General features: G+C 44.2%; 1 protein-coding gene across 1 annotated transcript in view; it reads right to left on the reverse strand.

Moving 5' to 3' along the window:
* Window positions 1-17306, reverse strand: part of LOC126188648 (brachyurin-like) — a 110961-nt gene that overhangs the window by 73412 nt on the left and 20243 nt on the right. The window contains exon 2 of the mRNA XM_049930250.1: window positions 11762-11835. Coding sequence (XP_049786207.1) covers window positions 11762-11835 — 74 coding nt within the window. The remainder of the gene's footprint in view (window positions 1-11761; window positions 11836-17306) is intronic.

The raw sequence follows: 17306 nt of genomic DNA on the forward strand, positions 1-17306 counted from the left end.
AGAGCAACAAGAACTGTAAATGAAACACGGCTGAATGCCTCATCTTAAAGTTGTTATGAACTTCGGCTACAAGCCATGTACTGAACATAAAACAATATCAATACACGGCTGAAGGCCTGGCACAGTACCTGCGACCAAATAAAGTGACAGTCACAAACAACAAATAGTGGTGCTCAGAAGTGTTCCAAGGGTCGGCCTGGGGAGGAAACACTAACCACAGTTTAGGTGAGACAGACAGCCAAGCGTAACACTAAATAATAGGGTGGCAACACGACCTATGGACGGCTGCAGAACCAACCAACAACTTAATCAATTCCCTCTGTCGCAAGCGACCAACTGACTACTCCAGTAAGCAGACAGCATTCATCTGCTCAGTGGAAATCACAGAAGCTACACTTAGTTCCACGTAAACAAAATTGCACAAGAGCTCGATCAATCGTAAAAGCAATCACTGTGGAACAACTAGGACGAATCAGTTAGACACACAGAGAGTTTCTACAAGCGGTCGGCGACCAAATACACATCGTCCGATGAGACGACAGACCAAACTACCAACCCAGGTCGTTCCCACTCAAGTTACGTGTGTTGGCAACGGTCGCGCGAGTCTTGGTCGCCCGAAGCTGACTGCAGCTCTAACCCAACTCAACTCCATGTCCGTTCGGAAGTCGGAGACACGGTGACCCGGGCTCACTGGCTCGGACCCAACCATGCAGAGGTAGCTCTTGCCCATTGGCCACGATATCTCTGCACAAGGAAGGAACCGACATACGTCCGGCAAGATGACCAACTGTCGAGGCCCAGAAACTGTCAAAAGACCAAATACACCTCGCCCGATGAGACGACGAACCGAACGACCTACCAACGGTCGTCCTGCTCCAATCTCCTTCCGTCCGACAGATCACGTGTTTGCCAACGGTGGGCAAGCACTGGCTGTCCGCACCTCACTGGAGTTCCGTCCCCGACTGAACTCCCGACACACGACGAGCCGGAAATACTAGCGGTCGCTTCAAAGAAAATACGACAGTGCTCTATCGATACGCGCTGCTGCTGCCACTCACGTGCAAGCAAACCAGAAACTTAGTGACGCCAGTAAATCGAATTAAGGAGGAAACGTGGAGACAGAACCATAAAAACAAGAAGACGAGCAATAAACGGCATGACCGCGAGCCGCGCAAGAGTCAAATTCTTTACTTAAAAGTATACCCAATTTCTAAAAATAAACATTTTGTAAACCGTATAAGATAAGGTATTAATGCACTGCCTCAGAAGAAAAGGTGGAACGCCCATAAGATACAGTCGGATGTCAATATAGCTATGTACAATACGCACCATCGGGTGTGGAAAAGAATAGAGGTGCAATTCCATGGGACAGGTCGATCAGCCACCAGAGTGGGTGAGTGTTGTTCGTGCTTAGTGTTGTTGCCAGGCTGGGCTGAGTATATAAAGGGAATGAACAGATGCTGACTGATCATTGTGAAGGACACGGAGATGCTACGTACTTACGTAAGGCAGCATTGTCAGCACCTGACACGAGTTTGAAAGGGGCCTCACTGCGGGTCTCCATTTGTCATGTTCATGGAATGTTGCAGTACCCATATACGTGGGTAGTCGGGAAAGTGGAAAGTGAGAGTAGGCATACTCCTCATTTTTCCGGTCGATCACGTCTGACCACAACAAAGGGAAGATCACTGCACTACACAGCGTAAACCCTTCACAACATCCGAGAACAAGCAGTGAGATCCCCAAAACAAGCTGTGCCATCCTGAAACGATGGTCGGAGACTAGCATCAGCTGGCCTGAGGATTACAATCCCATTCGTAGGCTGCCATTAACACCACACCAGCCCACCCGGCTAGCAGTGCAGTCTAACACGCTGAAGGCGTGACGGTCCCCGGCACGAATGCTCCCGGTGGAGTAGTGTCGAGGTCTGGTGTGCTGTCTAGCCTGTGATGGGTTTTGAGGCTGTTTTCAATCTGCCTCGACGAATTCGGGCTGGTTCCCCTTAGTCAACCTCAGTTGCACTATGTCGGAGACTGCTGCGCAAACACTGTCTCCACGTACACGTACACCATAATTACTCTACCACGCAAACATCTGGGGTTACACTCTTCTGGTATGAGGCGTTCCTGGGGCGGGGTGGTCCACTGGGGGGCCGAACGGCACAATAACCGTGGGTTCGGTGTGGGGTGGTGGTGGAGTGAGTGGACTGCGGTGGCCTATTGTGGGTTATGAACAGCTGAGGGCTACGGTGGGGACGAAGCCTCTCAATCGTTTCTAGGTCCCCCGTTCAGTACACAATACAATACACAACACCGCATCACAAACGTCTGCGTTTGGAGTGGTGCCAGACTAGGCAGCATGGACTGCTGATGGCTGGTATCGCATTTTCTTCAGCGATGAACTGCGGATCTGCACTATTCAGATGATCGTCACGGGCGAGTATGGCGGCGACCTGAGGAAAACTTTCGTTCTATCAGCGTTTTAGAGAGGAGCGGTGGTCTTACTCGTTATCTGTCATGACTTCAGGTCACGTCTGGTAGTAACTGAGGAGCTGGATAAGAATGTTGTACATTCTGTTTCCTGACGTGTTAACTCTCATGCGAATCGTGATGCCATTTTGACTATTCATACATGGAAGATTTCTCTATGGACTGTGTGCATGATGTCAAAGGTTTCCCTCAGCCTTTCAGATCTCCAGGTATGTCCCGATAGATTATGTGTGGGAACATGTTCCAGTGCCAGTGTGCAGGTTGTCAAGGAGCAGTTACAACAGTTGTGGAGGGAATACAACGTTTTTACGAACCCTTCCCAACGGAATCAGTTCATACATCCTGGAGAAAGAGGGTGTAACGCCAGACTCATAAGTGGGCTCATACTGCCAACTTATTTGTAAGTTTGACTCGATTTTGTAATCACTGGCCGGCCGGCGTCGCTGAGCGGTTCTGGGCGCTACAGTCTGGAACCGCGCGACCGCTACGGTCGCATGTTCGAATCCTGCCTCGGGCATGGATGTGTCTGATGTCCTTAGGTTAGTTAGGTTTAAGTAGTTCTAAGTTCTAGGGGACTGTTGACCATAGCGCTCAGAGCCATTTGAACCATTTGTAATCACTGAAGTCACCTTACATGTTTCATTTCGTTTCCTCCTTCCGTACTGCTTGCTTCACCTATTTTGTCAGACTGTATGTAAAGTTATTTAATGAGCCTACAACGTTTAGAGAAGTGTAGAGTATATTGTCGCTATACACAAATTTCCTAAACAGTGTTACACATACAAAGAAGAAAAAATAATCGCAACATAAAAAAAAAAATAATAAATGTAGAGCAATGAAATTTTGGGAATTCATTTTTCTAAGTAACATATTCAAGCGATTAACTTTGTAAGGACACATGTTACTGTAAGTGTGAGATAAGGCATTCATTGCAAATGTGAAATGCTGATACATTCATAACCGGTGCAACAGCCAGAATGTTGAATGCAAGCAAGCAAAAGTGCATGTATAGTGTTGTACATGCGCCGGATGCCAGATGGTGGGATGAGGTTCCATGCCTGTTGCGCCTTGTCGGTCATTATAGGGACGGCTAATCCACAAGAAGAGCACTGGACCTGTCGTACGATGATGTCCTACTCGGGTTCGATTGGAGACAGATATGGTGATCGAGCAGCCAAGGTAACATGTTGACACTATGTAGAGCTTGTTGGGTTACAACAGGGGTATGTGGGCTAGTGTATTCCTGTTGGAAAACACACCATGGAATGTTGTTTATGAATGGCTGCTCAACAGTTCGAATCACCAGATTCACCTACAAATTTGCAGTCAGAGTGCTTGGGATAACCACCAGAGTGCTGCTGCTGCCGTACGGTCACACGCAGACCATAACTCCAGGTCTAGTGCGCGCAGATGGGTTGGTTGCAGACCCTCAACTTTCTTTCCTCTGACCGATATACAGCCATCACGGGCACTGAGGCAGAACCAGCTTTCATCAGAAAGCACAACAAACCTCTACCCTACCCTCCAACGATCTCTCGCTTGACACCACTAAAGACTCAAATGGCGGTGGTTTGGTGTCAGTGGAATTCACGCTACAGATCGTCTGGCTCAGAGCTGTCCTTGTCGTAACAGTTCGTTGTGCCACTGCGGTGCCAGCTGCTGATCGTACTGCGGCTTCAGGTGCAGTACGATGCGCCAGAGGCATATACCGATCACGATTGTCTTACCTTTCGGTAGAGCCACGTGGCCGCTCGAAGCTCGGTCCTTTTGCGACTGTATATTTTGGTGACCACCACTGCCAGCATTTATGTGCAGTGGCTATATTCCTGCCAAGTTGCAGTATCGCCGAAGGAACGTCTAGCTTCTCGTAGCCCTCGAGCAAACTCGGTGCGGTGGTGATAATGACGTCTTTGTTGCCTTAAAAGATGTTCTTGACTAACATCAACACAATGCGTCCATTCTCAAAGACAACTAACGGTCACGACCATTACCTAGCGTCTATTTAAAGCACATCTGAGATGTATTCTCATCGTGACGCTACCAGCGCCTCTCTTACACGACTGTACCGAAGTCTCTACAGACATCATCTTTCAGCAATAAAAACACGTCTCCGATAGAAACACGTCCCCGAGTACTCGTTCATAGTGTTCAGCTCACAGCTCCTTCTTGTCGCTGGGATTTTATCGTCATTTTATGAGTAATTTGGCGAAACGAATATTTGAGGAACTTCATCTATAAATACTGAATCACAATAAATGATGTCTAATGCGCATGCTAGTAAATTTTCAGAAACACAGTTTTCGTTTTAGTCACATGTAAATAATGCTGGCACTTATAATTGTAATAAGAACTGATGAATAACTGCTACATTCTGTTCATCATTCAAGATTTAAAATTAATGGTGAGCAGGAGGTAAGAATAGTTCAGTGATTTAAGACATTGCAATATTTAAGTATAGGTGAAATAAAAAAAAAAAAAAAACTCGCACGTTCTGATTGATTTAGATTAGACTAAACTGATATCAACGTATTTAATTGTTCTTAGACATTGAGCTGAATAATGTTTTCCTCTTATTTGTGAACGATGAACTGCATTTTTAATATCGAAATGTCTCTATGCTTTGCGATGTCTTTCAACGTTGCACTTGCATAATACAGAGCCCTCAATCTGTTGATCAGTTAGGAAGAAACAATAATACTTAAAGTAAATTAAATACTTTTTTTACGAATAAATATTACAAGTCTCCTAGTGACGCCAGCATTTAATCAGATCGGAAGCAGCTGTATCTTGATGCAGTGTGACTCCTGCTGTGTAAGGAACAGACGTAGCAGGTTTCTGAACTCAGTAAAAGTCAGTGCGACTACAGGGGTCATGTGCTAGCAGATGAGGCATAAGTAACTAGTAGTGGGAGACAATGTCATCGATGGATTCGTATCTTTTAACACCTTACAATTCCAAGAAAAATCATCATCATCTACTAATCACTGACTGGCAATATTTCGAAGCCTACCTCTTTGTGGATTAACACTAATCGTTGTGCAAGGCTTGTTGGTAGCCGTGATCATAAATTATTTCATTATATTGTATGGAAAAGTTAACGGTAGTTCAAACCATGCCACAGAAGGTGGAGGATTGGAAGATTAGGCGTTTGATGTCCCGTTGACGGTGCGCTCGTTGGAGACGGTTGATATACTCAGATCAACGAAAGGATAGGGAAGGTAATGGACCGCGTCCTCTTCAAAAAGCACGTCCCATCATTAGTCTTACGTGATTTAGGGAAACTACGGATAGATTAATCTTGACTTCTATATGGGAAGTTGAACCACTTTTCAGAATGAGGAGTCCAGTGTATAAACCACAATGCCCTATCGACTGTCTGCACAAAAAAGGCACATATGTTGTGTGTGGGACTGCTGAAGCTGCAGGTTGAGTAATGGCGTTATGTAGACTTTGTTATTTCAAGAAAACATAACTCAGCTCTTGCCGTCATCCCAGAAAGCTATGGGAGTCTGGCGACAAGTGCACGCAGCGAAGGTATACATCGAGGGAGACACCCTCTCTGGTTACAGACTTGTAACTGGGAACTCGGTTCCTACCGGCGCTTCTGCTTCTCTGGTTCCGCCCATGCTCCTTGAAAACGGCCGCCATCTTTCCCGTTGTATCTAACCACACAATTCCCGAATTCTTCTCTGTTGCGGACTGTGTGCTGATCTGAATCTTCTTTGCAAATTAAAACCGTCTACCGAGCTGGGACTCGAATTCAGAAAATTTGACTATTGTATGCAAATGCACCACCGGTTGAGCTATGACTTACTTGCTTATGCCAGTATCTCTCTCCCACTTTCTGAACTTCGCAGAAGCATTCCTGCTTAGCGTTCTGGACTAGCACTCAAGATACAGGAAACAGCCGTTCCTTCTCTGACCTGCTTGGATTTAATCAACCGTAGCACCCTTTGCGAGCAATTGGGCCACTACCCAATATTCTAGTTATCTTAGGAATTACAACCGACCAGTACTATGCTTCGTTTCTACTTTCATCTACTAAAATTTCTCCTCGGCCTGAAAGATATGATACTGCTAATGTTTCATACAGCGTAAACCCTGTTTCTTTGCCTGTATTGAAATATTTATTCCTTGCCATAACACTACTAAGACAAAAAGAAATTACAGACCTTGGATGCGAGCGGGCACTGATTGAAATGAAAGGTTAAAGTTGAACAGTTGAGCTAGTCGCGGATTCGAACCCGGAGCTCCTGCTTACTAGGTAGGTGCTCTGACCACTGAGCCATCCAGACACAGTGATAATTGCAAATTCATGGTCTGCCCTAGCACACTTCCTGTCAGACCTAATTTTCAGCTTATCCACACGCTACAAATGTAGTTCCCTGCCCATTATCCTCATTACTCGTGGCAGTTCTCCAATTTCCGTAAGAGTTCGAGACTGGTGTGCATGTGCACTGAAGAGATCATTGGCCGTCTCACCGACAGTACCATCGATTAGTAGTTTGTCCATGTGGCACGAATTCATGATGAACAAATTCTTCGAAGTGTATACTTTGAAGAATTAGTTAATCATGAATTCGTGCCACATGGACAATATATATATACTTTGAAGAGTTAGTTCATCATGAATTCGTGCCACATGGACAAATTGATAATCGATTATACCATCGGGACTTGCTGCGACGCCTGCTGGAAAATATAGGAAGGAAACGGCCTGAAATATGGCGAGACAATTGATGGCTCTTGCATCATGATAATACACCCGCACATTCATCCCTGTTGGTGCGTGACTACTGCACAAAAAACGAAATCACTTTGTTGCCTTATCTTGCGTATTCTTCAGACCTAGCCCCTGCAATTTTTTTTTTAATTTCCAGATTTGAAAACCCCATTGAAAGGATGAAGATTTTCAACGATACACTAGATAAAAGAAAATTAATTGATGGCGCTTCCTGCGACCCAGAACAAGAGGCTTACGAAGACTGCTTCCGGAAGTGGAAACTGCGTTGAGAGCGGTGTATCAATTGTGGAAGAAAGTATTTCGAAGGAGACCGTACTGAGCAGTGGCTGGCTCATGCTATGCCCTGGGTTAAACCTTCATTGCGATTCTGTCTTTAGTCTCTCGCGTTCATCGCGATTATGCTGTTATCCTCTCCTTCCGCGGGTGGCAGCAGCGGTGTGTATCGATATTTGCACTTTGGACTATCTTTGGCCTGGCGCTTATTGTTTCCGGCTGGGCGGAGAGCGAAGAGTCGGTCGGTTGGCGTGGAGCACTGAGGAATTCTCGGCGGGGCGTAGTTTGGCCGGGGCGCGCTGACGGTCTCTACGCGGTGTCGGAGAGTGTGGCGCTGTTCTCATTGCTACGAGGCCTTTGGCTCACTGACCCTGGACACGAAAGTCGAGTTTTGATGTAACCTACCATCAAGTCAAGACTGTTCACATTGTGTCGTTTGGAGTTCGTTGTCGGCTGTTGGGATGTTCCCACGAGCAACAACGTGGTTTTCAAGTTGGAAAATTCTAGCCACCCTCAAGTGGAGTTTCACTGTATTTGGTTATTTGAATTGAAGTGCACCAGCGGAATCTTCTGCCTTGTGGTCGTTAACAATCCAGTCACCTGCCCTGGTCGTTGACGTAAATTTCAGGCAGTGTAGTTTCCTCATCGTGTTGTTGCTGTCCAGCACGGTGTGTAGCTTGACAGCTCCTTGTATGATTGGTTGTGGGTGCCAATATCTTCTACGTTGTTCCGTCGAACTCCCTGTTGTGCCCTTGTCAGGTGAAATGGAAGTTATGTTGTCGGTGGGTCCGCTGACTGTCGGTCCGTTGGGTTGTCGTCGGATCGTGAATGGTTGGCCCGACTGCCTGTCTCTCCTAAGCGAGCGTTAGTGTTTGAATTACAGGCCGACCCTCGAACATCTGGGCGCCGTTGTGTGGACTGCCTTATTTTTTTTAATTAGTTCTTTTTGTTGGTACTTGTATGGTTTCTAGCCGGTTTTGTCTTTTAAATTATAGTCGTTTTACTCTTAAGGCCTTCTGTCTAGTTTAAAGTACTGTTTGAGTAAGCCCTTTAGGATTAAAAAGAAATTGAATTTTTAAGTCTTCGGCCAACAGCCGATTTGAATTTAACTTGTTTACTTCAGCCTAACTAAAGAACTGTTTTAAGATAATACTTGCCTCTTAAATTTCAGATTATGCTTGCGTTTTAAGTTATTGGCATTTAGCCGTTTTTAAATTAAGGTGGCTTTCAGCCAGTAGTTAAGTACCAAATATTAAAGCTGTCTGTTTAAAAAAAATGTTTTGGGATCTTGTTATGTTTAATCAAATAATAAAGTTGTGTGTCCAAGTGTAACTGACAGCACCTTATTTTGGCCCCTTTCCAGAATTTATTCGATCTGTCCTGTCCTGCGGGTTAAGCAGTGCATTTCACATGCACAATAAGCAAAAGATAAGAGTAGAAAAATTTTGTGGACAAAGTTTCGGATTTTTTGAACAAATCTAGTAAGCGCCATAAGGAAATGGTCGTGGAAAACTAAATTTCGGAAGTAACTGGCTGCCCCAGACTGCCGACCTGAGCCCAATGCAACATCTTTGAAATGAATTAGGACGTCGACTTCGCTTCGTACCCTAGCCGCGTTGGATGTCCCCACAGTGTTGAAGCCGTCATCAAGGAGAAGGGTGGAAAACCTCGTATTAATATCTGCTAACAGTTTCCGTATAATTTTGATCAGTTACTGTATGTACCCTACAGTAGACCAAGGCAAGGGCAATGTTTGGAGTAAACTTCCTCTAGTTCAGCTGTACGCGTAGGAGGACGTTCTCTTTGTAGTCGAGAGTATGGGGGATCTGTGCAAAACAACAATCAGTCCTCTTAGTTCTGAGCGTACCTGTCTCTCACGGCTGATCTTGTAGTCGGACGAAAATGTTATGCGATAATATACACTACTGGCCATTAAAATTGCTACACTAAGAAGAAATGCAGATGATAAACAGGTAGTCATTGGACAAACATATTATAGTAGAACTGGCATGTGATTACATTTTAACGCAATTTGGGTGCATAGATCCTGAGAAATCAGTACCCAGAACAGCCACGTCTGGCCATAATAACGACCTAGATACCCTTGGGCATTGAGTCAGCCAGAGCTAGGATGGCTTGTGCAGGTACAGCTGCCCATGTAGCTTCAACACGTTACCACAGTTCATCAAGAGTAGTGACTGGCATATTGTGATGAGCCAGTTGCTCGGCCACCATTGACCAGACGTTTTCAACTGGTGAAAGATCTGGAGAATGTGCTGACCAGGGCAGCAGTCGAACATTTTCTGTATCCAGGACCTGCAACATGCGGTCGTGTATTATCCTACTGAAATGTAGGGTTTCTCAGGGATCAAATGAAGGTTAGAGCCACGGGTCGTAACACATCTGAAATGTAACGTCCACTGTTCAAAGTACCGTCAATGCGAAGAAGAAGTGACCGAGACGTGTAACCAGTGGCACCCCATACCATCTCGCCGGGTGATACGCCAGTATGGCGATGACAAATACACGCTTCCAATGTGCGTTCACCGCGATGTCGCCAAACACGAATGCGACCATCATGATGCTGTAAACAGAACCTGGATTCATTCGAAAAAATGACGTTTTGCCATTCGTGCGCCCAGGTTCCTCGTTGAGTACACCATCGCAGACGCTCCTGTCTGTGGTGCAGCGTCAAGGGTAACCGCAGCCATGGTCTCCGAGCTGATAATCCATGCTGCTGCAAACGTCTCCGAACAGTTCGTGCAGATGGTTCTTGTCTTGCAAACGTCCCCATCTGTTGACTCAGGGATCGAGACATGATTGCCCGATCCGTTACAGCCATGCGGATAAGACGCCAGTCATCTCGACCGCTAGTGATACGAGGCCGTTGGGATCCAGTACGGCGTTCCGTATTACCCTCCTGGACCCACCGATTCCATATTTTGCTAGCAGTCATTGGATCTCGACCAACGCGAGCAGCAATGTCGCAATACGATAAACCGCAAATCGCGATGGGCTACAATCCGACTTTATCAAAGTCGGAAACGTGATGGTACGCATTTATCCTCCTTACACGAGGCATCACAACAACGTTTCACGAGACAACGCCTGTCAACTGCTGTTTGTGTATGACAAATCGGTTGGAAACTTTCCCCATGTCAGCACGTTGTAGGTGTCGCCACTGGCGCCAGCCTTGTGTAAATGCTCTGAAAAGCTTATCATTTGCATATCACAGCATCGTCTTTCTGTCTGTAGCGTGTCATCTTCGTGGTGTAGCATTTTTAATGGCCAGTAGTGTAATTACAACAGGGACAGACGATGGCGCCCTCTTCAAAGATTATGTACGTACCGTGAAGCGAGACATTCGAGCCGGCCGGTGTGGCCGTGCGGTTAAAGGCGCTTCAGTCTGGAACCGCGTGACCGTTACGGTCGCAGGTTCGAATCCTGCCTCGGGCATGGATGTGTGCGATGTCCTTAGGTTAGTTAGGTTTAATTAGTTCTAAGTTCTAGGCGACTGATGACCTCAGAAGTTAAGTCGCATAGTGCTCAGAGCCATTTGAACCATTTTTTGAGACATTCGAAATTTCTTTTATATGCCAAACGTGCATTTCTGGACATGTATTCCTTATCGAAATTTCATCTACTAAGTTCCCTCTACAATCCCTAGAAACGTGTAAAAGGAACTGCGAAAAAGTTTACGTTCATAGCAAACTAAACAGTTTCACTTGTCAACTTAAGAACCTGTTAATCGTTATCACAGATGTGACTGACTGTTTCCCAGCAAATACTACCGATTAACTAATGAATTGGTTTTCAAAAGTGTATTCAGTATGTAGCGCTTACAGCTGATAGACTGCTCTCTCAGCATGAAGTTCTGTCCTTTGCATTATGGTTCAGTCATCGATAAAGAATAATGTAGAACTGGGCTTAAGATTATTGAGATGTAATACCTTGAGGGGTTTCAACGCTCATTGGTTGTTAGGTAGCCAGAATGTAAACAAAATAGGAGAGCAAGTGTACTGTATCTGTATAGTAAGCCACTGTTGATAGGTATGCACTGCGTATGGTTATTTTACGTTTCTACTGTTTTTTCTGTTTATGTTTTTATCTGTGGTAAATGAATTCAGCAATGGAAATAAGATGTTGTAGTAGGCAAGGAAACTCTAACTTTGAAGTCCACTAAGTAATGTAACTACGAGCCTTAGAAACAAAATAAAATGGCACGATGTTGGCAGAGTCTGTCCTGATACTTTACCACGAAAGGGAACTCGCCGTCCGCAGCTTCCGTGCCTCCCACTACCCTAGTTTCCTGTTGTTCGGCAGGAGCACCTGAAACAAACACGTTCCTTGCGCTTTTAGATATTCAGCCACTGCTTCAGACCGTGGACAGAAAGTATTCCGCAGCTATGTATTGGTTGAAACATGATTCCCTTCTAACCAGCACTGATGTAAACCACGATAACATAACAAATAATTTGGCATAATTTTCACTGAATGTAGCCTTAGAATTAAAAATTAAGTCAATAGTTTCTCAGCTCATAACTGGAACGTCAGCGATCTTGTACGATCATGTAACGAAAAACAGTCAGTCCAGATGGCCAAGATTTTTACTTTTATGTTATAACAAGTTTAGTCTTACATTAGATCAACATCAGGCCAGTAATGTCTGAAATCAATACCGTAGGCCAGGAATAACACAACCATACAACTTAAGTGACAGCGGAGAAGAAACACAGTTGAATGAATAAAATAAAACATTCTTTATATATATATATATATATATATATATATATATATATATATATATATATATATATATTTTATTTTTATTTTGTTTCTAAGGCTCGTAGTTACATTACTTAGTGGACTTCAAAGTTAGAGTTTCCTTGCCTACTACAACATCCTATATATATATATACTTCTTGTATATACCCGTAAGTGATGCGTGGAGCCGCTGGACGCAGCCGTTGTAAGTGCAGGAAGCTCCTGTCATCAATTGCCCATCGATTAGTCGATCAGCGCGTGATCAGTTGTACAACCAGCAACATTAAGACAAAAAGCAACATCTGTATAATTACAAAATCTATGTCTAGTTTGAAGGGAGAAACCAGATGGCGCTATGGTTGGCCCGATAGATGGCGCTTCCATAGGTCAAATGGATATCAACTGCGTTTTTTAAAATACGAACCGCCATTTTTATGACATATTCGTGTAGTACGTAAAGAAATATGAATGTTTTAGTTGGACCACTTTTTTCGCTTTGTGATAGATGGCACTGTAATAGTCACAAACATATGGCTCATAATTTTAGACGAACAGTTGGTAACAGGTGTTGTTGTTGTTGTTGTTGTGGTCTTCAGTCCTGAGACTGGTTTGATACAGGTCTCCATGCTACTCTATTCTGTGCAAGCTTCTTCATCTCCCAGTACCTACTGCAGCCTACATCCTTCTGAATCTTCTTAGTGTATTCATCTCTTGGTCTCCCTATACGATTTTTACCCTCCATGCTGCCCTCCAGTATTAAATTGGTGATCCCTTTATGCCTCAGAACATGTCCTACCAAACGATCCCTTCTTCTAGTCAAGTTGTGCCACAAACTCCTGTTCTCCCCAATTCTATTCAATACCTCCTCATTAGTTATGTGATCTATCCATCTAATCTTCAGCATTCTTCTGTACCACCACATTTCGAAAGCTTCTATTCTCTTCTTGTCCAAACTATTTATCGTCCATGTTTCACCTCCATACTTGGCTACACCCCACACAAATACTTTCAGAAACGACTTCCTGATACTTAAATCTATACTCGATGTTAACAAATTTCTCTTCTTCAGAAACGCTTTCCTTGCCATTGCCAGTCTACATTTTATATCCTCTCTACTTTGACCATCATCAGTTATATTGCTCCCCAAATAGAAAACTCCTTTACTACTTTAAGTGTCTCATTTCCTAATCTAATTCCCTCAGCAACAAATGGTTCAAATGGCTCTGAGCACTATGGGACTTAACATCTGAAGTCATCAGTCCCCTAGAACTTAGAACTACTTAAACCTGACTAACCTAAGGACATCACACACATCCATGCCCGAGGCAGGATTCGAACCTGCGACCGTAGCGGTCGCTCGGTTCCAGGCTGTAGCGCCTAGAGCCGCTCGGCCAATCCGGCCGGCCCCTCAGCATCACCCAACTAAATTCGACTACATTCCATTATCTTCGTTTTGCTTTTGTTGATGGTCATCTTATGTCCTCCTTTCAAGACACAGTCCATTCCGTTCAACTGCTCTTCCAAGTCCTTTACTATCTCTGACAGAATTACAATGTCATCGGTGAACCTTAAAGTTTTTATTTCTTCTCCATGGATTTTAATACCTACTCCAAATTATTCTTTTGTTTCGTTCACTGCTTGCTCAATATACAGATTGAGTAACAGCGGGGACAGGCTACAACCCTGACTCACTCCCTTCCCAACCACACCTTCCCTTTCATGTCCCTCGACTCTTATAACTGCCATCTGCTTCTGTACAAATCGTAAATAGCCTTTCTCTCCTTGTATTTTACCCTGCCACTTTCAGAATTTGAAAGAGAGTATCCCAGTCAACATTGTCAAAAGCTTTCTCTAAGTCTACAAATGCTAGAAACGTAGGTTTGCCTTTCCTTAATCTATTTTCTAAGATAAGTCGTAGGGTCAGTATTGCCTCACGTGTTCCAACATTTCTACGGAATCCAAACTGATCTCCCCGAGGTCGGCTTCTACCAGTTTCTCCATTCGTCTGTAAAGAATTCGCGTTTTTATTTTGCAGCTGTGACTTATTAAACTGATAGTTCGGTAAATTTCACATCTGTCAACACCTGATTTCTTTGGGATTGGAATAATTATATTCTTCTTGATATCTGAGGGAATTTCGCCTGTCTCATACATCTTGCTCACCAGATGGTAGAGTTTAGTCAGGACTGGCTCTCCCAAGGCCGTCAGTAGTTCAAATGGAATGTTGTCTACTCCCGGGGCCTTGTTTCGACATAGGTCTTGCAGTGCTCTAACAAACTCTTCACGCAGTATCATATCTCCCATTTCATCTTCATGTACATCCTCTTCCATTTTCATAATATTGTCCTCAAGAATCTCGCCCCTGTATAGACCCTCTATATACTCCTTCCAACTTTCTGCTTTCCCTTCTTTGCTTAGAACTGGGTTTCCATTTGAGCTCCTGATATTCATGCAAGTGGTTCTCTTTTCTCCAAAGGTCTCTTTAATTTTCCTGTAGGCAGTATCTATCTTATCCCTCGTGAGATAGGCCTTTACATCCTTGCATTTGTCCTCCTCTAGCCATCCCTACTTAGCCATTTTGCAGTTCCTGTCGATCTCATTTTGGAGACGTTTGTATTCCCTTTTGCCTGTTCACGTACTGCATTTTTGCATTTCTCCTTTCATCAATTAAATTCAGTAACTCTTCTCTTTACCCAAGGATTTCTACTAGCCCTCGTGTTTTTACCTACTTGATTCTCTGATGCCTGCACTATTTCATTCCTCAAAGCTACCCATTCTTCTTCTACTGTATTTCTTTCCCCAATTCCTATCTATTGTTCCCTTATGCTCTTCCTGAAACGCTGTACAACCTCTGGTTCTTTCAGTTTATCCAGGCCCCATCTCCTTAAATTCCCACTATTTTGCAGTTTCTTCAGATTTAATCTATATTTCATAACCAATAGATTGTGGTCAGAGTCCACATCTGCCCCTGGAAATGTCTTACAATTTAAAACCTGGTTCCTAAATCTCTGTCTTACCATTATATAATCTATCTGAAACCTACTAGTATCTCCAGGGTTCTTCCATGTATACAACCTTCTTTCATGATTCTTGAACCAAGTGTTAGCTAAGATTAAGTTATGCTCTGTGCAATGTTCTACCAGGCGGATTCCTCTTTCATTTCTTAGTCCAATCCATATTCACCTACTACGATTCCTTCACTTCCTTTTCCTACTGTTGAATTCTAGTCACCCATGCCTATTAAATTTTCGTCTCCCTTCACTACCTGAATAATTTCTTTTATCCCATCACACATTTCATCAATTTCTTCATCATCTGCAGCTAGTTGGCATATAAACTTGTACTACTGTAGTAGGCGTGGGCTTCTTGTCTATCTTGGCCACAATAATGCGTTCACTATGCTGTTTGTAGTAGCTTACCCGCACTCCTACTTTTTATTCATTATTAAACCTACTCCTGCATTACCCCTATTTGATTTTGAATTTATAACCCTGTATTCACCTGACCAAAAGTCTTATTCCTCCTGCCACCGAAATGCACTAATTCCCACTATATCTAACTTTAACCTATCTATTTCCCTTTTTAAATTTTCTAACCTACCTGCCCGATTAAGGGATCTGACATTCCACGCTCCGATCCGTAGAACGCCAGTTTTCTTTCTCCTGATAACGACGTCCTCTTGAGTAGTCCCCGCCCATACATCCGAATGGGGGACTATTTTACCTCCGGAATAATTTACCCAAGAGGACGCCATTATCATTTAATCATACAGTAAAGCTGCATGCCCTCGGTAAAAATTACGGCCGTAGTTTCCCCTTGTTTTCAGCCGTTCGCAGTACCAGCACAGCAAGGCCGTTTTGGTTATTGTTACAAGGCCAGATCAGTCAATCATCCAGACTGTTGCCCCTGCAACTACTGAAAAGGCTGCTGCCCCTCTTCAGGAACCACACGTTTGTCTGGCCTCTCAACAGATACCCCTTCGTTGTCGTTGCACCTACGGTACGGCTATCTGTGTCGTTGAGGCACGCAAGCCTCCCCACCAACAGCAAGGTCCATTGTTCATGGGTAGGTTTCTTAAATTAAAATACAGAACGTAGGTACGTTTGAGCGTTTTATTTCGATTGTTCCAATGTGACACATGTACCTTTGTGAACCTATCGTTTCTGAGAGCGTATGCTGTTACAGCGTGATTACCTGTAAATACCACATTAATGCTATAAATGCTCAAAATGATGTCCGTCAACCTCAATGCATGTGGCAATACGTGTAACGACGTTCCTCTGAACAGCGAATGGTTCGCCTGTCGTACTGTTCGCACATGTATTGACAATGCGCTGATGCATGTTGCCAGGTGTTGTCAGTGGATCACGATGGCAAATATCCTTCAACTTTCCCCACAGAAAGAAATCCGGGGACGTCAGATCCGGTTAACGTGCGGGCCATGGTATGGTACTTCGACGACCAATCCACGTGTCATGATATTTGCTGTTCAATACCGCTTCAACATCACGCGAGCTATGTGCCGGACATCGATCACGTTGGAAGTACATCGCCATTCTGTCATGCAGTGAAATATATTGTAGTAACATCGGTAGAACATTACGTAGGAAATCAGCATACATTGCACCATTTAGACTGCCATCGATAAAATGGGGGTCAATTATCCTTCCTCCCATAATGTCGCACCATACATTATCCGGGCAAGGTCGGTGATGTTCCACTTGTCGCAGCCATCCTGTATTTTCCGTTGCCCAATAGTGCATATTATGCCGGTTTACGTTGCCGCTGTTGGTGAATGACGCTTCGTCGCTAAATAGATCGCGTGCAAAAAATCTGTCATCGTTCCATAATTTCTCTTGTGCCCAATGGCAGAACTGTACACGACGTTCAAAGTCGTCGCCATGCAATTCCTGGTGCATAGAAATATGGTACGGGTGCAATCGATGTTGATGTAGCATTCTCAACACCGACGTTTTTGAGATTCCTGATTCTCGCGCAGTTTGTCTGCTACTGATGTGCGGATTAGCCGCGACAGC

This window comes from Schistocerca cancellata, chromosome 5 (genome assembly GCF_023864275.1).
Source record: "Schistocerca cancellata isolate TAMUIC-IGC-003103 chromosome 5, iqSchCanc2.1, whole genome shotgun sequence".
Taxonomy (NCBI): domain Eukaryota; kingdom Metazoa; phylum Arthropoda; class Insecta; order Orthoptera; family Acrididae; genus Schistocerca; species Schistocerca cancellata.